General features: G+C 58.4%; 2 protein-coding genes across 3 annotated transcripts in view; one reads left to right on the top strand and one right to left on the bottom strand.

Annotated features, from left to right (window-relative positions):
* CABP7 (calcium binding protein 7) overlaps nucleotides 1-5,734 on the top strand; it is a 9,607-nt gene extending 3,873 nt beyond the window's left edge. Inside the window, exons 2-5 of the mRNA XM_017837453.1 lie at nucleotides 1,790-1,933; nucleotides 3,495-3,607; nucleotides 4,564-4,717; nucleotides 4,833-5,734. Coding sequence (XP_017692942.1) covers nucleotides 1,790-1,933; nucleotides 3,495-3,607; nucleotides 4,564-4,717; nucleotides 4,833-4,960 — 539 coding nt within the window. The 3' untranslated portion in view covers nucleotides 4,961-5,734. The remainder of the gene's footprint in view (nucleotides 1-1,789; nucleotides 1,934-3,494; nucleotides 3,608-4,563; nucleotides 4,718-4,832) is intronic.
* A 4,648-nt stretch (nucleotides 5,735-10,382) lies between these two features.
* The window catches only part of ZMAT5 (zinc finger matrin-type 5), a 17,853-nt gene continuing 5,397 nt past the window's right edge, over nucleotides 10,383-22,838 (bottom strand). For both annotated transcript variants that reach the window (XM_017837536.1, XM_017837537.1), the window contains exons 2-6: nucleotides 20,889-21,112; nucleotides 20,427-20,489; nucleotides 19,909-19,989; nucleotides 13,634-13,745; nucleotides 10,383-10,624 (exon numbers count right to left, since the gene is read on the bottom strand). In XM_017837536.1, the coding sequence (XP_017693025.1) occupies nucleotides 10,495-10,624; nucleotides 13,634-13,745; nucleotides 19,909-19,989; nucleotides 20,427-20,489; nucleotides 20,889-21,015 (513 nt within the window). In that variant the 5' untranslated portion in view covers nucleotides 21,016-21,112 and the 3' untranslated portion in view covers nucleotides 10,383-10,494. The remainder of the gene's footprint in view (nucleotides 10,625-13,633; nucleotides 13,746-19,908; nucleotides 19,990-20,426; nucleotides 20,490-20,888; nucleotides 21,113-22,838) is intronic.

Raw genomic sequence — 22,838 nt, 5'->3', positions numbered from 1 at the left:
GTCTGTGTGTGCTCACCCTGCTGTCTGTGTGTGTGCTCACACCCTGCTGTCTGTGTGTGCTCACCCTGCTGTCTGTGTGTGTGCTCACACCCTGCTGTCTGTGTGTGCTCACCCTGCTGTCTGTGTGTGTGCTCACACCCTGCTGTCTGTGTGTGTGCTCACACCCTGCTGTCTGTGTGTTCACTCTCCCCACGTGCCCCAGGATGCCGTGGTGCCTCACCCAGCCCCGTGTGACACCCACGGGTGCTGCTGTCCCCAGGGTGTCCCTGTGGGGTGTCCCCCCAATGCCCACCCGCGATGCCACGCGAGCCCCAAGGTGACCCCACGAGGTGCCAGACGTGCTGCCACCTGCTGCCCCCTGCCCCTCTCCCCCACAGCCTGGGGGACGTTGGGGACACCCAGACACCCCTCGTGGCTTCCCACGGGGGCAGGAGGGGCTGCTGGCTCAGTGGGGAGGGTCGGGGTGCCCCAGCTGGGGCCACGGTTTGGCCACTGCTGGGACATGTCCTTGCCTGTTCCCCAACACCCCAAATCGTCTGACAAGGAGCCTCCTTTGAGCTCTTTGGGATGAGCATCCTGGAAGGATGAATTTGGGGGGTGCCTGGAGCAGAGCGGGGCTCCCCAGGAGCATCCCCTGCCTGGGCAGGGACACCGACCACGGAGGAGATCAGCCATCACAGACAGGCCAAAAAACCCCTAAAACTCCCCCAGAACCCCTCAGAAGATGTCACTGATGTGCCACCATCCGTGCAGGGACGTCCCCAAGTGCTGGGGGTTGGTAATGTGACAGAACGTGGGGTTTTCTTACCAAAACCAAAGTTCTCAGCCCATTTCTCCTGCTGGGATCCTTCTACATAAATCCCTCTGGCAACTGGCACAGAGAAGGAACAGGCACCAACATCCCGACACAGCTTCCTGCTGTTCCCAGTACAAATTCCGTGGTCCTTCTTTTCCATAAGCTTTGTTCCAGCTCCACATATCCCCCGAAACAGAGCAAAGCCCAGAGAACAGCAGGAGGTGGGATGGAGCCCGTGGGAACACCCTGTGCCTCAGTGTCCCCACTGCCCTCTGAGCCTGGCACAGCAGGGACCCTCCTCCACATCCCGAGGGTTCGTTTGGAGGCAGAACCCCCCAAATCCTCCCAATTTCTCCCCACTTCTATCCCATCCTCCTCTGCACAGGAAAAGGCTGAACACTGCGGCAATTCCGGCAAGATTTGGGATTTTTTTGGGTGTGAAGTGCAGCACAGCTCCGGCATCAAGCCCCGGATGGGAGGATGGGGGCAAAGTCCCACCCTGGGACTGTGGGATGGGGCCCAGTTCCAGCCCATAATCCCAAAATGGGGCCACGGTCCCACTCTGTGATCCTGGAACACCCCAGGAGGTGCTGGCACACCCCGAGCCCGGATCCTCAGGGGTGCTCCCAGCTGGATGCTGCAGCACTGTGGGGATCCCCCCACTCACAGCCCCACCTGGTGCCATCCCAAGCTCAGGCACATCCAAGGAATGTGTTTTGGGGGTGGAATGCTGGATTTTTGGCTGCAGAAGGCCTGGCAGTGACAAGGACAGGGTGGGTGACGCGAGTGGGTGACTGGAACTGGAGCAAAGATTTGGGGTCTGTGGGGTCCCCCTGGGGGGTCAGGCCCTTCTGGGGGGGTTGTGGGGGAGTGTTCTGCCCTGTCCCCTGTGTGGGGACACCCAGGAGGGCTGGAGGGGTGGGTGGGATGCCCGGGGGGATCTGTGGGTGCTGGGGGGGGGGGCAGCCGGACTCATCCCCGCTTCCCCCGCAGAGATCCGGGAAGCCTTCAAGGTGTTCGACCGGGATGGCAACGGGTTCATCTCCAAGCAGGAGCTGGGCACGGCCATGCGCTCCCTGGGCTACATGCCCAACGAGGTGGAGCTGGAGGTCATCATCCAGCGCCTCGACATGGACGGTAGGACCTGGGTGGGCACAGGGTGGGCACGGGGTGGGCACAGGGACGGGACCCCTGGCCCCCACTCCGGTGGAACTCCTGGTTCTCCCCATTCCCACCCCACTGGGTGCTGCTGGACCCTGCACGGGATGTGGGATGAGCCTGCTCCAGGTGTGATCCTCATTCCGGAGCCTCCTGCTCATCCATCATCACCATCCTCACCACGCAGCTTCATCTGGGAGGATTTAATGATCCTGGGGTGCTTGTGGGGTCACTGAGCCTGCTGGGATCGTGGTGCCGAGGCTGGATTCTGCACCCTGGGCTGGATCCTGCACCCTGGGCTGTGTCCTCAGCATGCCCCTCGAGCACTTGCTGCCACCATCACCCTGTCCCTGCCCGTGTCCCTCCCGAGCCCATCAGGACCTCAAAGAGCTCCTTAATTTATTGGTTTTCCTTTTCCCCCCATTTAAAAGCCTTTCTGGCAGCGCTGCCAAGGCTCCTCTTCCCCTCGTTACTCATCGTTAGTGCTGCCCTGACAGCCCCACACCAGAGGCCCCACGGCCACAGGACATGGCAGCACCCCTGGGGACACGGCCACCACCACGGGGGACACGGCCACCACAGGGGACACGGCCACCACCACAGGGGACACGGCCACCACCACAGGGGACACGGCTACCACCACAGGGGACACGGCTACCACCACAGGGGACACGGCCACCACCAGGGGCACAGCTGGAACTGAAATCCCAGCTGGTGTTTGCAGTCCTGGACCGTGTTGATTTTCCCTATCCAGAACTGGGGGGCTCCAGCTGACGTTGGGTGTCCCCAGGTCACATTGGACAGGACCCAGATGGCACTGGGGGTCCTCAGGTGGTTTTGGGGGGTCCCCATCCAGCAATGGGGGCTCCAGCCAGTGTTGGCAGTCCCAACTGGTGTCAGGGACCCTAAACTTTGCTGGAGGTCCCCACCCAGTGTTGGAGTCCCTGGTTGGTTTTGGGGGTCCCCAGACAGCAGTGACAGTCCCCAGCTGGCACTGGGAGGCCTCCAGATGGTATTGGGGTCCTGCCTGGAATTGGGGTCTGGGATGATGTTGGGCTTCCCCAGTCAGCTCTGGGAGGGGGGCAGTCAACATTTGGGGTCCCCAGCTCACACTGGGGGGGTCCAGTGTGAGTCCCAGTCACACTGGGGGTCCTCAGTTGGGGACCAACTTTACTGGAGGTTCCCAGCTGGCCTCAGGAGTCCCTGCTGTGGGGTCCTGGCAGGTATTGGGGGCATCCAGCCAGTTTGGGGGGCCTGGCTGGTGAAGTCCAAGGTTTCTTAACACCAACTGCTGCTCCAGGTGGACATCTGGGGGGATTTGGGTTCTGCCTGAGCCCCCCAAGGATCAGGGTCCCCCCAGGCTGCCCCAGGGAGGGCCCCCAGGCAGCGCCAAGCCCTGGTGTGGGGTCTTCCCAAAAAACACCATGGCTTGGAGCAGGACCCCCATGGGGTCGGGATATCTGAGCACCCCCGAGTCCAGGCAGGGTGTCCCCACCTGCAACCCCTCTGGGGGTGTCACACGTGTCCCTGTGTCCCACAGGTGATGGGCAGGTGGACTTTGAGGAGTTTGTGACATTACTGGGGCCCAAACTGTCCACCTCGGGCATCCCGGAGAAGTTCCACGGCACCGACTTTGACACCGTGTTCTGGAAGGTACAAACACCCTCCACCCCCAGGGGCAGCGCCCCAGAACCCCCACCCAGAGCTCTGGGGGGGTCCGGGAAAGGGGCAGGGCTGGGGCTGGGGTCGGGCTCAAGGTGGGATTGGGGTTGGGGTGGAATTAGGGTGAGGGTGAAGGTCAGGATCAGGCTCTGGGTCAGGGTCAAGTTTAATGTTGGTTTAAGAATCAGGATTAGGGTTAGGGTTAGGGTCCAGCTCAGGCTCCAGCTTAGGTTTAAGTGTCAGGGTCAGCACTGGTTTAAGGGGTCAGGGTTAGGGTTGGGTCAGATTTGGGGTCAGGGTCGGGTTTAGGATGAGGGTTAGGGTTGGAGACAGGGTTAGGATCATGTTTAGGGTCAGAGCCAGGGTTAGGATCAGGGTTAAGGTCAGGTTTAGAGTTGGAGTCAGGATTAGGGACAGGTTTAAGACTGATATTATGGTCAGGGTCAGGCTTAGGGTTGGAGTTAGGCTGAGGGTCACGCTCAGGTTCAGACTCCAGTTTAGTCTTAGTGTAATCACTAGGATCAGGGTCAGGATCAGGGTCAGGGTCAGGATCAGGGTCAGGGTCAGGGTCAGGATCAGGGTCAGGATCAGGGTCAGGGTCAGGGTCAGGATCAGGGTCAGGATCAGGGTCAGGGTCAGGATCAGGGTCAGGGTCAGGGTCAGGATCAGGGTCAGGATCAGGGTCAGGGTCAGGGTCAGGATCAGGGTCAGGATCAGGGTCAGGGTCAGGATCAGAGTGCACCAATCTCAGTTTTCCTGCCCCCTCCCCGCCACGGGCGGGTGTTTGGTGCCAACACCCACGGGGGGGTCACCAGGACACCAGACCGGGGGGACCCACCCAAAGTGCCACACCCCAGGGTGGTGGGGAGGCCCCAAAGTGCCACACCCCAGGGTGGTGGGGGAGGCCCCGTAACCCCCCCGCCGCGGGGTGACCCCGGTGCCCGCAGTGTGACATGCAGAAGCTGACGGTGGACGAGCTGAAGCGGCTGCTGTACGAGACCTTCTGCGAGCACCTGTCCATGAAGGACATCGAGAACATTATCATGACGGAGGAGGAGAGTCACATGGGCACGGCCGAGGAGTGCCCCGTGGACGTGGAGAGTGAGTGCCCGGCCGGGGATGCCGAACGCCCCCGGCACCGACGGCGCGGGGCGGCACCGCCGCGGTTTGGGGAGGGTGTTTTTGGGGTAACCCCCTGTTTTTCTCCCCCTCCCAGCCTGCTCCAGCCAGCAGATCCGCCAGACCTGCGTGCGGAAGAGCCTCATCTGCGCCTTCGCCATCGCCTTCATCATCAGCGTGATGCTCATCGCCGCCAACCAGGTGCTGCGCAGCGGCATGAAATAGTGGGGTCACCCCGCGGCCCCGCGGCGAGCAGGAGAGAGCTATAAATATATATAAATATATATCTGTACATCCATCCGTGGCCCAGAGACGTGCCCCCCCCGGGAGGGGGGCGGCGAGGGGCCGGGGGTGTCCCCGCCGTGCCGGGGCGGTGCCATCGCATGGAGACTTCGGTACCGACACCGCCGCCCCCCGAGCCCCCCTCGCCGGGCAAAAACCAACCCGTAAGTGCATGGAACGTGCATGGAGCCCCGTGTGCCCCCTCCCCGCGCCGGGGCCCGCGGCCCCCCCCGCGGCGGATCCCGCCGGATACTCCGATCCAACGTTATAGCTCGTATTTATGATAAACCAAATCATCCCCTAAGCAATACACGCGCCTGAGATGGTTCCTAGAGCCGGGAGCGTTTGCATGGACTTGGCTGCCAAGGGCTGGATTTCACCCCCCCCCCTCAAAGCCCACCCCTGTCCCCCCTCCCTGTGCCGTGCCTCGATTTCCCCACCTGCCCAGTGCGGGGACATTCCTGACCTCCTGCTTGATGCACTTTGAGCCGACCCCCCTTGGGAAGAGCCGGAGCGACCCCAGCCCGGGGAGCCCTGAGCCCCCCGAGCCCCCCCAGCCTGTATGTAGCACCCACCTGGGCACTGGACTGGTTCGGATTTGGGGCCGTTTCTCATTCTTTGGGGGGAGTTTTTGGGTTTTGGGGTGGGTTGGGGTTTTTTTTCGTTCTTCCTGGTTGGTTGTTTCCGATCTGAAATAAAAGTGGGATTTCTGAAGCGCTCTGGGCTGTGGGGGCTCCTGGAGACATGGGGGGGGATGGAGCAGGGTGGGGGTGGAGGGCCATGGGAGCACCCGGGGGTGATGCTGAGGGGGATGAGTCCTCCTGGGAAGGGAGTGGGTGGGGGATCCGTGGCCTCCTGGCATCCCAAAGGGGCTGGAGCGTCCCCAAACCTGGGGGCAGCCAGGATCTGGCTCCTTCCTGACAGCTCCATGTCCCCCATCCCACTCCAGCTGTGGATCCTGCTGGGGGTCCTGCCCTTTCCCAGCGGATCTGGGTGGTTTTATCCCTGATATTTCATGTTGGCTTTGATGGATGTTTTGAGCCCATTTGCCTTGACAAGGAGGACAAGCTGAAGCCCCTTCCCAAAAATGCTTTCACCCAACTTCACAGTAATTCCAGGGGAACCAGGAGCTGGCTGGGGGGCTCAGAGAGGCTCCGTGGGGCCACCATCCCTGGGCTGGGCTGGGGATCCTGCCCCAAGGCTGGCAGGGAGGGAACACCCCGTTACCTGGCCCTGGTGTGACCCTCCTGCGCTGAGGGACATCGGGAACCACCACGGCCTCACATCTCCCTGTGCTGGGGGGGCCCATTCCCACCTAATGGATCCCCCTCTTTGCATTTTTAATGGCAAAGAGATTAAAGGAATAAATAAAACCAGGGGAAGCGCTCGGGGCCGTGGGAGAATCGGGCAAAGCCGCTGCCCCTCCCCACGGGCCGTGCCAGGGGGTTCCTCCCACGGGAACGGGGCTGGAGGAGCCCATCCCAGGCCATCCCCACCTTCACATCCCTGAGACCCTGGCTGATCCCATGGGGAAAACCCATTTCCCTGCCCTGGCACAGGACTTCCCGCCCTGCAGCACCGCGGGAGGACACCCCGTTTTTGGGATGCCGGGAGGAATCGGCGGCGTTTTCATTGATTTGGGGGTTGGGTGGAGTTGTGGTTTTTTTTTTTTTTTTTTTTTATCTTATATAATTTATCAAACAAATCGAAGCCAACGTCCAAATGAGGAATGGAAATGGGAAGTGCTCCACGGCAATGAAATCATTCCGGCTGCCTCGCAAAGTGCGGGAGGCTCCGTGTCCGTAATGACATTTCATCCATCTCCCCACAGAAAGTTTGGATTTTTTTATGAAGTGGCATTTCCAGAGGAGCCACGTGGCCTCAGAGACATATGTGTATGTATATATATTTTTTCTTTTTTTTTTTTTTAACCAGGTCTGTTATAGACACTGTGAACAAACAGAAGAGAAGCAAAAAGGAAACGAGGACAATTTAATTTGCCAGAAAATACAATGACATAAAAGAAACAAATTAGATAAAAGGAATGAGGCGATTCCCCCCCCCCGCCTCCAGCTCAGCGTTTCAAAGCGGCCCAATTAACTTTAACGGGAATTGGGAGAACGGATTTCTTCAGGCAGGTTTGGGGACGGCAGATCCGGCTCCGGAGCAGGCGGGATGCAGGAGGGTCCCGGCCGCGCTCCCGCTCTGCCGCAGCGGGGACGGATCATGCGGCTGCTCCGGGATAATTCAATTCAGGAAAGGGGGGGAAAAAAAAGGGAATGTGCCGGGAGGTGGGGCTGCCGCGGGCGAGGGGAGGTGGGAGGGAGCAGGACCTGTGCAGGGTCCCCGGACACGGGGATTGAAGGAGCAAAAGTGGCAGCAAACCAGGAGGAGCGGCAGGGTGCGGTTCCGTAGCACTGGGAAGCGTTTGGGATAGGAAGGGAAGAAGTTGGTAGTGATTGTTTCTCTCTCTGGTGCTGCAAGGAGCGTGAGAAGGGCTCAGCTCTGTTCCTACCTTGGTCCCACCCCCCCATCCCTGTTCCTGTCCTGTTCTCATCCCTGTCCCCGTCTCCATTCCCAGTCCCACTCCCATCCTTATTTCCATTCTCCTCTCTGTCCCTTTCCCATCTCCCTATCCCGAGACCCATCCCATCCTCACCCTGTCCCCATCTCCATCACTATTCCTACCCCCATCCCTGTCCCATCCTCATCCCTGCCCCCACCTCCATCTCCACACCCATCTCATCCCTGTCCTTGTCCCATCCTCATCCCTGATTGCTCTCCATCCCCATTCCCATGCTTATTTCCATCCCTGTCCCCTCTCCCTTCCCCTGATCCCCGTCCCTGACCCCCCCTCTATCCCCATTCCTATTCTCATCCCTAGTCCCATTCCCATCCTTATTTGCATTCTGTCCCCATCCTCATCCCCATTTCCATCCCTGCCCCTGTCCTGCCCTCACCTCTGTCCCCATCCCGTCCCCATTCCCACTCCCATTCCCGTCCCTCTCCCGGGAAGAGCTGCCAGAGGACACGGGCAGAGCCCAGCAGGGCTGTGTTTGGCCGGGGCCCAGCAGGGCCTCATTTCCCTAAAAGCTTCCCGATAAATTACTCCGGCTCTTGCTCCAGCAAAGGCACTTTGGCTCGTGCTCCACAATCGGGCAGCAGCTCCTCACCCCCACCCCGGGGACGTGAGTCCATCCCTGCAGCATCCCTTGGGATCCAGCACCAGCCATCCCTGGGGGAAGGAGCCGGGAGCCCCGTCCTGTTCCTGTCCTCCTCCCACGGCCTTTTTCCATGGATGAGCCCACAGGGGCCGTGTCCCATCCCGGTGGTGATCCATGGCATCGTTACATCTCCTGACACCGCTGTAACACCCCCAGAAACCTGCAATTCACGGCCCCCTCCGAGCCCCCGGGGGTTACACAGCTCTGTGAATCCCTGACATCCTGCAGGGAACGTTCAGCTCCGTGGATCCACGACACCCTTCAGGGAATGCAGCCCACGGGCCACAGATCACACAAGCTTTTGTGGGAAAACCCCCGTTTTAATTAACGCCCCTGATCGGCCCCTCTCACTCCCCAGGACAGGCTGGAGCTCAGCAGGGAACGCTCCCGCTCTTGCCTTTCCAGTTTTATTGGGAATTTCTGCTCCAGGAGCAGCTCAGGCAGAGTGTGGAGAGGCTGTGGCTGTTGTGTTTTACAAAGGAACTTTCATTTACAGTCGGGCTCCACAGCTCACCCAGGGAGCTGCCGGGAGCTCCGGCCTCTCCACCAGAGATGTGTCTCTCTACCAAATTTAAGCTGGACCTGGGGAGCAGTTTTGGAGCTGTGGAGTTTGGGAGTGTTGGGTAAAGCAACACCTCCTGGATCAGCTGGAAAACCCACCAGAACTGGAGCACACGGAGCAGGGATGGGTCTGGGGGGCTGATGGAAGCACAGCTCCAAACCCAGGTGAGGAGCAGGGGAGGATTTTGATGTTTGACTGGGAAACAAAAAAGTCTGAGAGAGACAAGAGTGGGAGTTCCTTGATCCGTCAGTGCCGGTGGCCTCGCTGGGTGTCCATGTCCATGTCCCAGCTCCTGCTGCCACCAGCAGAGAAGCCACTGTCCCCCTCCAGTCAGCAGGGCTTGAGGGGGACAAGCTGAGCCCCCCAGCATTCCCCAGCTCCTTGGGGTTCTCCCTTGAGCCAGGCTGGGGGTGCAGGGATGCACTTCCAAGCTTGGAGAGATCAGGCACAGCTCATGCTCCCACTCTGGAGCACGCCGGCATCCCGCAGCTCCTGGGGTTCCTCTGTGTTGGAGGTGCTCCAAGGGACCCTGATTCACCCCCAAATTCACTCCCAAGTGGATGTTTGTTACCTCCTGCACAGGGAACTGAGGATGGGACACGGGGCTGATCCCAGACCCTGTGCTCCCGCTGTCCAGCAAGCCCAGGGCTCCTGCCGGAAGGATAAAAACACCTCTAGTTTGGCTCAGAGCTCCTCCAGGCTCCGGCCAAGGCTGTTTCCAGGCTTCTGTCACATCCAGTCCCTGCTCCTGTCAGAGCTGGGTCCCAGGGGCTGACGCTCCCGTGACAATTTGCCATCACATCCCGAGGCGGGAGCTCTGCCCTGCCCTGTGGCAGCGTGATCCAGGCGGGATTTGGCCACAGGCAGTTGGCTGCTGCCCCTGCTCTTCATGAATCTGGACCCACCAGCTCCGTGCCCGGCCAAACCTGGAATGCACTGGCAGCGGGCACAGCCCTCCTGGACAGCCCCGCTGCCGGAGAGCTGCATCCCGGGATGCTGCTCGACAGGATTCCCCCCCGCCCAGGGAAGCTGCAGCACCCACTTCCCTTGCTGAGAAAGCCAAGGGCCTCCCTCATCCACCCCTTTCCTGGTGAGGAGAGATAAGTTGGTGAAACTCTCCCTGTGGAGAAACCTGGGGATGTTTTCCCCCCTTGCCCCTCGCCCCCAGCGCAGCAGGAGCAGGAGCAGGGCTGAGGGGCTCCCCAGGCTCTTCACCAGGAGCTCCTGGACACAGGCAGCTTCACACCCGGAATTTATCAGGAACCAGCATAAGTCATAAACACCCGAGGAAATTAAACATCAATTCCAAAAGCCTGGTTGCAGCTCCCTTCTCCAGCCTGGATCACGGAGCCCAGCGTGGAGCTGGACTGAGAGCGGGCAGTGCAGACAGCAGCGCTCCGAGGGGACGGATCCTGCCCTGGGAAACAGGGAATGTCTGCTCCAGGTGACAGCAGACAGCCCCTGAGCAGGGCCGGAGCTCTGCTGAGCACGGATCCACATTCCAGAGGCAGGGAGACAACCTCGGAGCAGCTGAGCCCAGGGGAGGCTGCGGGAGAGCAGGAACACGACAGGCACAGGCTGCGAGGGAGGGGGAAGGGTTTTATTGGTATAAAAGTGCAGATAAATAACTCCGTCCCTTTCCCGGGGCACAGACAGGACTCCAGCCCCAGCCACGCTCCGGGGGTGCTCCCTCAGCCCCACTGCAGGGTGGGGGGCACTGGCCACCCCCCGGGCGGGGGGGCCTGCAGGGACGGGGGCAGCTCCTGCACTGGGGGCCAGCCCGGGGGGTACTGGAACGGCGCCGGTTTCTCGGGAAGAGCACTGTGAGGGGAGATGGAAAGGGATGGGGTGAGATGGGGGGTCTCAGCTGGGCAGCAAGGCCATGCTTGGGCTGGGCTTCCCCGTGCCCCCTCCAGTAGAGGAGGGGTTTGGTTATCACTAAGTGGGGATATTCTCATCCCCCCATCCCAAATCCAGCCCCAGACCGGCTGTGTAACCATCTCCAGCCCATCCGAGCAGCCAGTGCTCCCTAAAGCAGTGCCTGCCAGTGGGAACTCAGGTGGGAGCACCGAGGGGGGTGAGCAGGCACAGCCCCCCCGAGGGGCAGTGGCAGCAGGCACAGCCGGGTGCTGGGAGCAGGGCTGGCCCCGTCCCCTCCGCTCCCCACTCCTCCCACAGCTGAGCTGGGAGAGGAACAAACAGAACCAGCAGATGTTTCTTCCCAAGCAGCCCAAATCCCAGCCCAGCTGTGCACTTCCTAAAGGACAAGGACCCCTCGGAAATGGAGGAGCTGCCAAACCAACGGGGTGTTTTCACCCAAGGACCCTTCAGCAGAGGGAACAGGCCTCTCCTCCTCCACCCCTCAGCCTGGGAATCACACTGTCCCTGCCTCTCTCCCTCAGGTTTACTGGTTGAGGCCCCTGTAAACACCACACTGGGCTGAAGTGCAAGAGTAAGAAGTCTCACTTTGTCTCCAGCTTGACCCGGGCAGGTTTAAATTCATGGCAAACGTACCCTTTCCATTAATTCCTGAGTGCAGGAAGCTCATTTGTTCTCTCCCACAAGCCCTGACAGCAGCCTTGCAGCTTCTCAGGCCTCTGCCTCGGATCCTGATGAATCTTTTTAATTGTTATGCCAGGAGAAACCTAATCAAACTGTTTTACATAACCCCAGGGAGCAGCAGCACCCTCCCCTCCCTGCGGGGCCGCTGCCCTGGCCCAGAGCCAGCTCCAGGAGCGGAGTGTTTTCCAGCCAACTAACACAGGGCAAAGTCACTCGGCTTGACGTTTATCCTCGGGATGGGGATTCTCCAGAGAATCCCCCGGATGAGACGGGACTGTGAGGACACACAGCAGCCCCTCGGGGAAGGGGTGTTTGGTGTCACAGCCCGGCCCTGTGGCTCAGGACAAGGGAATGCTGCAGGGTGGAACAGCACAGCCATCACCTAACGAGCTGCTCCGTGAGCAGCAGCACTAATCAATAGGGAAGATGCTGCCTGGGTTCTCAATTCCCTGGGGCCTCATAAGCTACAAGTGCTATCAAAGGTTTGCCTACAGCTGGAGCTGTTGTCCCATGTGGATGCTCCAGTGTTGAGCAAGGTCAAGAGTATTTTCCTTAGAAGGTGTTAAGGGGATCCCTCCCCTTTGGCCTCTCCCAGGCTCATGAAACTTGTGGTATCTTGGAGGCTTTGAGGCCTCAGACCCTCTTCTGATGGAAATCAGCAAGTTTTGTTTCTGATGGAAATCAACACTCTCTGTTTCCCTTGGAAATCAGGGTAAAAATCAATCCCACCCTGGCAGAGCTCTACTGGCAAGAGAACCATGGAATCACTGGCTGGTTGGGTGGGAAGGGACCTTAAAGCTCTTAAAGCTCATCTCCTTCCACCCCTGCCACGAGCAGAACACCTTCCACTAGCCCAGGGTGCTCCAAGCCCCAGGAACTCCCCACAGCTCCATCCCAGCTCTCCAGAAAACAAAGGCACAGCCTGACTTGGGAAACAGGCACCAGGTGGAGGATTCCAAATGGCTGGGACAGGAAAAGGTGGAAGGCAGTGGGGCAGCTCCCCATCCATGGGCATGGACTGCTAGTCCAGTATGGTGCAAAGGATCCTCACATTTCAGGAACCTCGAGGGCTGCAGGGGGGAGAGGGAGCTCCTTGTCCTTAAAAATGCTTTCAGGAGGGACACAATGGACTCCCCAGGAACCAGGAGCACAGGGACCTGCTGGAAACAGGCCCTGGCAACGCAGAACAGCTTCTGTGGCAGACAAAGCAAAGCCCACGGGGGCTCAGAAGGAGAATGCGGGGCTGCAGAGCACAAGGGGAGAAGAGAGGTGACAGGGACAGGCACTGGAAAGGCTGGGTAGAGGAAGGGAAGTTTAAATAGTTGGTGTTTAGCTCCCGTAGCAGATGGTTTCTGAGCCTGCAGGGACAGAGAGGCTGGGGAAAAGGCAACAACCCTGGAAATTTTGGGCATCTATGGAGGCTGCAGGGACCAAGTTCTGAAGGTCTGGACATTCCTCTGAGTATGATCCTCTGAGGAAATCCCTCTGGGAACAGGGATGGCTATCTTCTGTAAGAGCTGATCCACCCCAAGATCCAGGGATTCACGGGCAGGACAAGCAGAGTGGGCAAATGAAGTGTAGGGGTTGGAATGTGGGCACCACTTCAGGACCAAGGGCAGCTGAGCTGAGGGACAGAACAATCACACAGCAACAAGCCCAGACAAGCAGCAGAAGGAAGATCCTGCCCAGGCCAAACAGGGAGAGGACAGGAGCAAACAGAGAAAGAACAAAAGAGAGATTTGGCACGTGCCCAAATGTCATCCCATTAAGCCTGCGGCACAGTCAGGTGAGCCGGGAAACAGCCAGCACGGATCCAAGTGGATACTGTGAGGAGGAGCCAGTTCCACCCTCCCCCTGGCAGGGAGAGCAGGCAGGGGTGGGGGAGCTGTCAACAGATGAGACCAGGCCCCTGCCACCAAACTGCATTAATAACTTGGCAGCACACTGGCATTGTCCTTGCAGGAGTGTCTGTGCACCCTGCAGACAGCACAGAGCACCCTCGGGTGTGGCTTCTTCCCAAGGCCTGGACTGTCCCCTGGCACGCAGGGACACGTGTGGACACGTCTCTGACACGGGCAGGCAGGGCTGGATCCACACACGTGCCCCTCATGTGTGCTGGAGGGGTGTTAAATGATCACTCCCATGGAGTTGGGATCTCTGATAACCCACACCTTCCCCTATCCCACCCCTGTTGTGGGATCCCCCCCTGCATCCTGAGGCACAGCAGCAGCAGCCAGAGCACACCTGGGTGACCCCAGACTCCTGTACCTGTTGCTCTGAGCTGCACTCAGTCTCTGGGCTCTCTTCTCCAGCCAGTCCTCGATGGTGCCAGGTGGGATATCTGCTCCCTCCTGCCGCAGCTCCTTCAACCTCTTCTCCCCTGGATGAGAGAGGGAGACATCAGGGAGAGCTGGATCAGAGGGAGGGCCAGGAGACCACCAGACCCTGGTGCTGCAGTCCTTTCACTCCAATAAACCTGCTGCTCATTACTCTGCAGTTTCCTGTGGTGGAGAGAGTGTGGAACAGCAGCAGCCCCTCCTCCTCCTCTGCCCTCCTGCCATCTGATGCTTGGAGTCATCCCTGGTGACAGCTCCAGCCAGGCAGAGCCAGGGACAAGGGCTAAGCCAGCACAGTGGCACTGAGTGACATCTCCCCCCGGGGTAGATCATCCTCATCCTCCCTCAAACAGCCTGGGCTGGCCCGAGCCTGGAGCCGCTCCCAGAGACGTGTCCCTCCACCTGGCAGGAGGGACTGTGCCACCTCTGCCCCATTAGGTGGGAGTGACAGGGACATGTGTCCGGGTGGCTGCAGCCCTGGCAGGCCAGGAGAGTCTGGGAGGTTCTGGAAGCAGTTACAGCCGGCACAGGGATGTCAGAGCTGCTGTCAGGGCTGGTCACGGTGCCCGCTGTGACACGTGCCCAGCCCTGCAGAGCCCGGGCTGGAGCTGCCACCAGCACGGGGGCAGAGCCAGGGCACAGGGAGCCAAGGGACCAGCTCCTGCACTTGGAGCACGGAAAGCTTTGAGTGGGAAGGGACCTTAAAGCCCATTCAGATGCACCCCCTGCCATGGGCAGGGACACCTTCCACCAGCCCAGGTTGCTCCAAGCCCCGTCCAACCTGGCCTTGGACACTTCCAGGGATCCAGGGGCAGCCACAGCTTCTCTGGGTAACCTGGGCCAGGGCCTCCCCACCCTCACAGGGAAGGATTCCCTCCTGACATTGAACCTAAATTCCCCCCCTTTCAGTTTGAACCTATTACTCCTTGTCTTATATTTCTCATGCAAGTTAGGAATGAGGAAGGAAAACAGCAGGAAACCTCTGCTGTCCAGTGAGGGTCCTTCCAACATTTCAACCCCTCCAGCATCCTGGGGGGGTTGTGTGGGGCAGATACCTGCAGACAAACCTGTCCTGCAGACACTCTGTCCTCCCCGGGCAGGAGGGCACGGAGCCAGCGGGGCAGCCCAGTGCTCACCAGTCCCTCTCACTGGGCACAACTCCAGGGGTGCCCAGTTAGCAGAACTGCCCAGTGTCCCCAGCAGCAGGGAGGGAGCTGGCAGAGAACAGAGTCTAGCAGGAGTCCTTGACACTGTGGCTGCCACAGCCACGCTGCTGCCAGCACGACAGGCGGGGCGGGACGAGGAGCCGCTCCCAGCGATCACATCTCCAGCCTGGTGGAAACTTCCCACCTAACACAACAGGGAACGTGACCCTGGGAAAACCAAACAAAAGGGAAGCAGAGGCAGCTGCGTGTCACTGCCCTCTGCCCTGCTCACCCAGCCCAGCGGGGGATCCCCGATCCCATTTAGGGATCAGCCAGCCTGGCAGAGCCAGCTGCAGCCGTGCCCCCCAGGAGCCCCCTCCACACCCACCCACCATATGTCACACGTTTAAGGAAAACATTACACCTTTCCAGACAGGGTGTGAAATTAATACTGCTTGGGCAGAGTGAAGGATCACTTCATCCTCGTGCTGGCAACCAATTATTCATCTGCCTGTTGAATATTAATAAGGATGGCAGGAATGTGCTACACAATGAGCAGCCGGAGATGGATAATTTGTCATCCAGCCTTTTCATCTGGTGCTGCTGGGAGGGCGGCGATGTGCTCGGTGCCACCACAGACAGCCTGCTGTGGGCCTGATGTCCAGGTGCTGCTCTGCAACCCGCTGATAAGGCTGGAGACAGGGCTGTTCCAGGCTCCTACAGCTGTTCCCAAGGATCAAAGCCCCAGCAGAACTATCTGGGGTGAGCCCAGCCACCCGGCCAGGTGGGGAATGGGGAGCCAGGAAACTCAGTCTGGGGAGCTGGGCACTGCTCAGACTCAGGGTACCCAGGTTCAGCTCCCAGGTTAGACTTCCCTGGCAACCTTAACCACCTTACTTCCCTTTGTTCCAGCTGTCTGCATCTCCTGAGCACCTGGGCACATCCCACCTTGGCAAGGGGACCAGCAGCAGCTGTGACGAGGCAGGGAAGAAAATCGTGGAGAGAAACCTCTCCCACTTCTTCCTACCACTAAGATTTCCTCTTCATCCAGCTCCAGAGCCCAACACAGAACACACCATAAGCAGATGAAGCCTCTCTGTTCAGAGCAGGGAGCCTGAGCACCACACCAGGAACTTCTGGGAGTCCAGGGACTTGAGCAGCCACCACTTACAGCCCCATCTAGAAGAGTTCACTGCATGCAGTGGGACCACTCCAGGCTCACACTGGGATAAATGAGGCCCCAGGTGTCCCCCTTAGAAAGATATCCAGCTGGCTCCCTGTTCTCACTGCTCCCTGAGTTACTGCTCCGGAGCATTCCAACCCTCGGGCTCAGAAATGGGCAGCAGGGACAGGCAACTCTCCTGCCTTGATGCATGTCCATCAAAAAGGTCATTCTTTGATCTCATCTTCCTCTGGAGCACACACATCCCATCCAGGGACTACCAAACCCACCTTGAGATTGGAAACACCCCCTGAATGCCAACAGGTATTCCAAGAAGTAGCTCTGAAGGGCCTTTACCAGCCCTTCCTCCCCACACGTGGCCAGGCTGCAGCGGGTGTGAAGGTGCTTCCCCTTCCTCCTCACAGTGGTGTTTGTTTCACAGTCTAATTACAGCCAATTAACAGAGTGTCTGTACTGGTGAAGCACCTCTGACGATGCCAGAGTGGGAGCCCACATTTACCTTCCCTTCCCATGCAACTTTTCCCAGGGGTTCTCCATCTCTGTCCAAGAGATGGAACTCCCAGGACGAGTGGGTCACCCAGCAAAGGGATGCTCATGAAATCCTTCAGCTGCCTCCCTGGGGGGGTGATGTGGGACCCCAAACTCCTCCAGAGCACATGAACAGCACCAGACTGTGGCTGAGAGATGAGGCTGATGAATCCCTGCACCAGGAGCAGCAGAACAAGTTACCACTCCAAGCCGACTGTGAGCTCTTCTCCAGCTCACCGCCCAGTTAAACCAGTCGGCTCCAGCCACCCCAGCAGGGTCCCTCATGTCCTTCCAATCTCATGGATACACCAGAAACACTCCCCCAGCTGTGCCCTGGCCCTCCCCTCGCAGCCCTGCCTGGCTGGAGCTCATCAGAGCCCGGGCTGGGTTGATCCCACCTGCACCACGGACACGGATTAGGGGCAGCCAATAACTCTGAGCAAGAAGATGGCAATTTGACAGTGACTTTTTCTGACATGACTGTACTTAAAATGACAGCCTGGAAGTGTCTGGCTGATGAATGATGCAGCAGGCTAATGCTTTGATGCAGGAACAGCTGGGAATATCTCTCCCTCCCTGCCAAAGGTGTAAACTGTTGCTTCTTGATGAGGTTATTCTACAGGGTGCAGAGATGCTGAAGCCAAAGTAGGCCACGCTCCGAGCTGTTCTAGAACAGGGAATTGTCCAGAAATTTTCCTACCTAACCCACAAGACTTACACAAACAACAGGGTGAACTCCCTGCATTAAAAAGGCCAAATGTTAAGGACAATGTAATGTTTCCTTTGGCTGTGATAAAAGTGCCTTGTTAGTGAGCTACCAACACCAAACACTCCGAGGGGACTCAGGGGCAGGTTCAATATTTACATGACAAAAAAAGTGTCATCACGGTTTAGCAGTGTTAGAAAAAAGTCAGAGGAGGCTTTGCCTGCACCAGAGCTGAGGAAAGGGGGGTTAAGCAGCATTGTGGACCCACCAGGAGACTGTCCCCTTTATCCCACCAGCCTGGTCACCTCTGGCACAGTCACACAAGGTGGGGAGGCTCTGGAGCTTCCAGCCTCTCTGCTCATCTCAAATCCCCAACCACCCCCGGCTCCAAGCCTGTCAAAATCTCCCATCCGGGAAGTCTCCGTGGACACTGACAGCCGGATCCAGAGCACTGCTCCAGCCCACGCTGTGGCATCCCGCTGGCTGCAGCCTGGCATGGCTCGTGGCACAGAAACCCCAGGAGGGGGTGGGAATGCAAATGGGACCTTCCTGATGGAGGATCAGGTCTCCTGTGTGTGTAACACAACCTGCCACACACGAGCCTGCCTTCAACCCAGCACCTGAGACAGGGATGCCTCGGCTGAAACGTCCCCACATCGCACCAACAGCGGCTGATCCCTCCACCCACTGTCCCCGTAAGGACTGTACCTCTCCTCCACCGAGTCCTGCTGAGCCTGTCCCTCCACCAAACCCCTGCAAGCTCTCTGATCCCAGAGAGGGTCTGTGTGATGCTCTTCTCACACAGGATTCTCATAGAGCCACACACACGAGAGGTGAGGACCGAACTGCCCAACCAGGCACCCCCCACTCCCCAGCCAGCGCTGCTTCAGGGCTAATTGGTAAATTAAATGTTTCACTCCTAACACAAATACAAGGTTTCCAAGGAATCCCCCCGGACGCGGCTCTCGGCAGCCAATCCAGCGCTCCGAGCCGACCCGTTTGACTGCAGTCAATATTCAATAAGCAGGGTAATCGGCGGGGGAAGCTGCCCGAGCGCACAGGAGCTGACAGCCTTCCCCGGCAGCTCCGCTCCGCTCCAAGGAGCTCCCGCTTCCCCCGCAGGAACAGCCGGCACCGACCGGGAACGCCGCAGGTCCCTGACACCCTGTGCCGCCCCGGGGCCCGGCAGGGAGAGGGTTCGGGCTGGACTGGAGGCACTGGAGCACTCCGTCCCCGCGGAGGTTCATTCAGTTCCGGCGGGGATCAGAGATCGATCCGGAGTCAGCCCGGGGAGTCACACACTGACTCGGCACGGAGAGCGCTGGAACAGCTCCGCGGTGCCTTCCCCGAGCTCTGCCTCCCCAGATCGGATCCCGCAGGGGCCCGGGAGAGGCTCTAACCCACACCCCCCCAGCATCTCGCATCTCACACACACACTTCCAACTTCAGCCTGGCTTTTCCAGACTGTTGGCAACCCAACAGCTGGTTCCAGGGAGCAGGGTGGGCACGAGGGCTGCTCCAAGCTGGGCTGCACTGGGAGCAGGTCGAGGAGGACTGCGAGGCCATGTCTGGGTGCTGTGCCCAGTGCTGGGCTCCCTGTACTGGACATACTGGAGGGAATCCATCAAACCCAAAATACAGGAATTTCTGTAAGGAATTTCCATTTAAGTATTTAAAAAAATACACATTTTTTATTGTGAACATGGCTCAGGTTGCCCACACAGACTGCAGAGTTTCCAGCCTTGGGGATATTCAAAACACAACTGAAGTGCTCCTGAGCATCCTGCTTGGAGCAAGGGTAGGTTGGGATCAGATGATCTCCAGTGGAGATCTCAACCATTCCACAAGTTCTCACCAACACCTCACTCACACTCCCTGGAAGTGTCCAAGGCCAGGTTGGACAGGGCTTGGAGCAACCTGGGCTGGTGGAAGGTGTCCCTGCCCATGGCAGGGGGTGGGACTGGATGGGCTTTAAGGTCCCTTTCGACCCAAAGCATCCCATGATTCTGTGATTTCCTCCAACCACTATGGAGAAAACAGAGCTGTCACCTCTTTTAGGGAAAAGAGGTGGTCGTCCCAGAATGAGAAAGTTCAGAAGTTCTCTGGAGACTCCCAGCAGGGAGCAGGTGCCACCCACCCTCTGCCCACACCTCAGTTCCACCAAAGCCTCAGGAGCAGAGGCCATTCCTGGATCCAAGACCCCCTGTCCTCTCCTCAGCACAGCCCCACAGCAGGCCAGCTCTTCCCACAGGTGGAGGCAGCAGCTCCCTGGTAGTGGCAGAGAGGTGGGGGGAAATCCAATCCATAAATTTTAGGGGAAGTGATGTACCAGTGCCCTCTGCTGCTGACAGTTTTTATTCCCTGACTGAGTAAAACCCCGAGGGCTCACAAAGCCCACTCCAGACTCTTGCTGCCAAGTGGTAACAGCACAGCCCAGCTCCAGGTTTGTGTCCGTGCCAGCAGCTCCAGAGCAGGGAGCACATGACAAACAGCAGCATTCCCGGGCTCCAGGCTCACACAGCACTGGCAGGCACGAGGGATCCGTGCTCTGCTGGTTCCCTGCAGGATCAGAGCCTGCACAACCCCCCCTGCAGCAACTGCCCCTCCAAGGAGACCCCTGGACGTTTCCTCTTGGGAGGACTCACCTTGAACTTGAGCACTCAGCTTCTCCAGGTCCTGCTCTGTCATGTGGGAAAATCTGCAGTTGGACCCAAAATCACACTGTCCTGGAACAAATGGGGAGATTTGGAAATTCAAATTTCAATTTCAAAATCCACTAGGTTAGATATCAGGAAAAAAATTTTCATGGAAGGGGTTGTAAAGCATTGGAATGGAGGAGTCACCACCCCTGGAAGTGTTTAAAAAACACACTTGTGGATGCAGCACTTGAAGACGTGGTTTAAGGGTGAACATGGTGGTGCTGGGTTGATGGGTGCACTTGGTGATGTTAAAGGTCTTTTCCAAACTTGGAAAAGCCACGGAGCTCCGTGAGACCTGCCCACAGGAGATCCTGCCTTGTGCAGGCAAACCCAAGCTCCACTTCCATCACCCCTCCCAGCAGGATGCTGGAGACACAGGCCCAAGCCCCTCACTCCAGCCTTGGGCTGGCTCTCCAGGGAGCTGCTGGAGCTCAGGGACTTATTTGCACCTCAGAACTCCTCACCTGTCTGCAGGAACTTCCGACAGGGTTTCTTGGTTTGCTCCTCCTGCAGGATAGCGGCGGCATCTGGGGAGACAACGGGTGAGAGCAGGTAAAGACCCCGTGCCCTGTCCCAAACAGCTCAGGAACCACAAGGAAGCACAGGAACACACAGGCAATGGTCTCACAGCCAGCTGAACCCAAACTCAGTCTTTGCTACAGCCAGAACGCACTGCCCTGCTCCCTTCTCAGCCCCTGGATGCACATTCCCACAGCATTCCTCAGGTGGCACTAACACGTGAGACAAGTCTCACAAGCCTGTCTCCGTTTTGCCTCTGCGACTGCTTGATGCAACAGCATCAGGGCACAGAGTCATCAGTGTGTATAAACCACCAGTGCTGATTTATCTTCTATTGCCACTGCCCCACCTCATCCATCCCCTCCCCAGCCCCAGGAAGGGAGTGGCAGACAGCAGGGAGCACCCACCTCGGAATAAGTCGTACCAGACTCTCTTAGCCCGGAGATGCTGCACTCCATTGAGGTGTTTCTTCCTGTTGTGCAGGTTGTCCTGGAAGGACCTGTCACAGTAGTCACAGAAGTACCTTTTCCCCATCTCTGTCCTGGCAGAGCAGCCTCAGCACGGCCTGGGAACCATCAGGCAGTTCCTCGGCACCCAGCCACGGGAACGGAGGATCCAGGATTTACAGCGCCTGCTTCCAAAGGAGGAGAACTCAAATCACTCGGGCTTGGCAGACAGAGAGAGAGGTGAGACCCAACAGTTTATATCCTTGTCCATCACAGGCTGCTGGGGCAGGATCTGCTGCCTGCACATGGGAGACAAGGCTTGGATCTGCATTTATCTCTGTCACAAAGCAGCAACAGCTCTGCTGGAAGAATTCTCCTTCCCCGTGTCCAGATTACACAAAACAGAGATCCAGAGAGCCAAAGGCTCCAGGGAAGGTGCACCAGAAACCATCCAGGGTGCAAAGAGGAGGAGCTGGAGGTCCTGGGGACCTTGAACCACAATCTCCACGAGCTGCCATATAGGAGGAAGGAAATTCCCCTGTGTCCACCTTGGCAAGGAAAGGAAGGAACTCAGCAAAGATACTTGTTTTATCCTCAAAGATAAAACAAAGGCTGATCTCACCCGTCCTGCAGGTGGGAAGCTGCACTGCAAACACTACAGGACATAACATTGCCTTCAGCCCACCCAGACACCCCTTCTGTCCTGCACATCACAGCCTGCTCCCCTCACCCTCCCCAGCCTGTGGCACCAAGGTGTGTCTGCCCCGAGCACACCACTAAGGTCACACCAGCCCTACAGCCAGGAAAAAAGAACCCCAACTCCACAGCCACTGAAAACAACCTGGAGATTCCTGGTCCTTCTCCCCCAGGGAAGAGGGAAGCACATCACCATGTAGGTGTAGCCTGGAGACTCTGACGAGGAGAACTGGGGAGAGACAGGACAGAATTTGGGAGCTCCCATCCATGCTCCAGGTGAGGTCAGCCTGTGTTTTACCTTTGAGGCACCCATCCCATGAGATATCCCTGCTGGAGGTGCCACAGACACCCTGAAGGAGCTGCAAGTTCCTTCCTGCGGGATATGAAGGTACCTGATGGAAGCCAAAGATGGATGGACTGGGAGATAAACTCCAAAAGCAACTCTCCATGTTTTGACACCTTGACAGCCGAATGCATTTAAAAAATGGCACGGAGAGCAGCGCAAGAAATAAAGATTTTCTAAATAAAACAGGGCCAGAATCAATCACAACCTCCCAGATGATTCCTCAGGCTCAGCAGGAAGAGCAGAGCTCCAGGCAATCCCTCAGAGCCCGGCGTGCCGAGATCAGGCGGGGCTGCCAAGCCTTCTGCCTGCCATCCATCCCTCCCTCCATCCCTCCATCCATCCATCCATCCATCCATCCAGGCACCACACTCCTTTCCCTTCCCTGCTCCCCAGAACTGCTGCTTCAAAGTCAAATTGCTGGAAATCTCTGAGGCCTCAGACCACAAGTGAAGCTGCCTCCAGCTGCATTTGATGGAATAATTTTCTGATTGTTTTGAGTCGGCTTGAAAACCTCCACACTGAAGGTGAAACACTCAGAGACTCCAACAGGACTGGAAACCTCGTTGGTTTAAGGTCCTTTCCTTGGTGGGTGAGGGGCTGGACCTGCCCCAGCACCCAGAACCCCCCATGCCCTGGGCTCATTCCACAACGTGGGCAGCAGGGCAGGGGGGATTCTGCCCCTCCGCCCCCTCGGGTGAGACCCCCCTGCAGAGCTGCCTCCAGCCCTGGGAACAGCACAGGGAGGACGTGGAGCTGCTGGAGAGAGTCCAGAGGAGGCCCCGGAGATGCTGCCAGGGCTGGAGCCCCTCTGCTCTGGAGCCAGGCTGGGAGAGCTGGGGGGGTTCACCTGGACGAGAGAAGGCTCCAGG

Source organism: Lepidothrix coronata, unplaced genomic scaffold, assembly GCF_001604755.1.
Source record: "Lepidothrix coronata isolate B3197 unplaced genomic scaffold, Lepidothrix_coronata-1.0 Scaffold305, whole genome shotgun sequence".
NCBI lineage: Eukaryota > Metazoa > Chordata > Aves > Passeriformes > Pipridae > Lepidothrix > Lepidothrix coronata.
The sequence above is the reverse complement of the archived record's forward strand: the minus strand, read 5'-3'. Positions and strand labels throughout refer to the sequence as shown.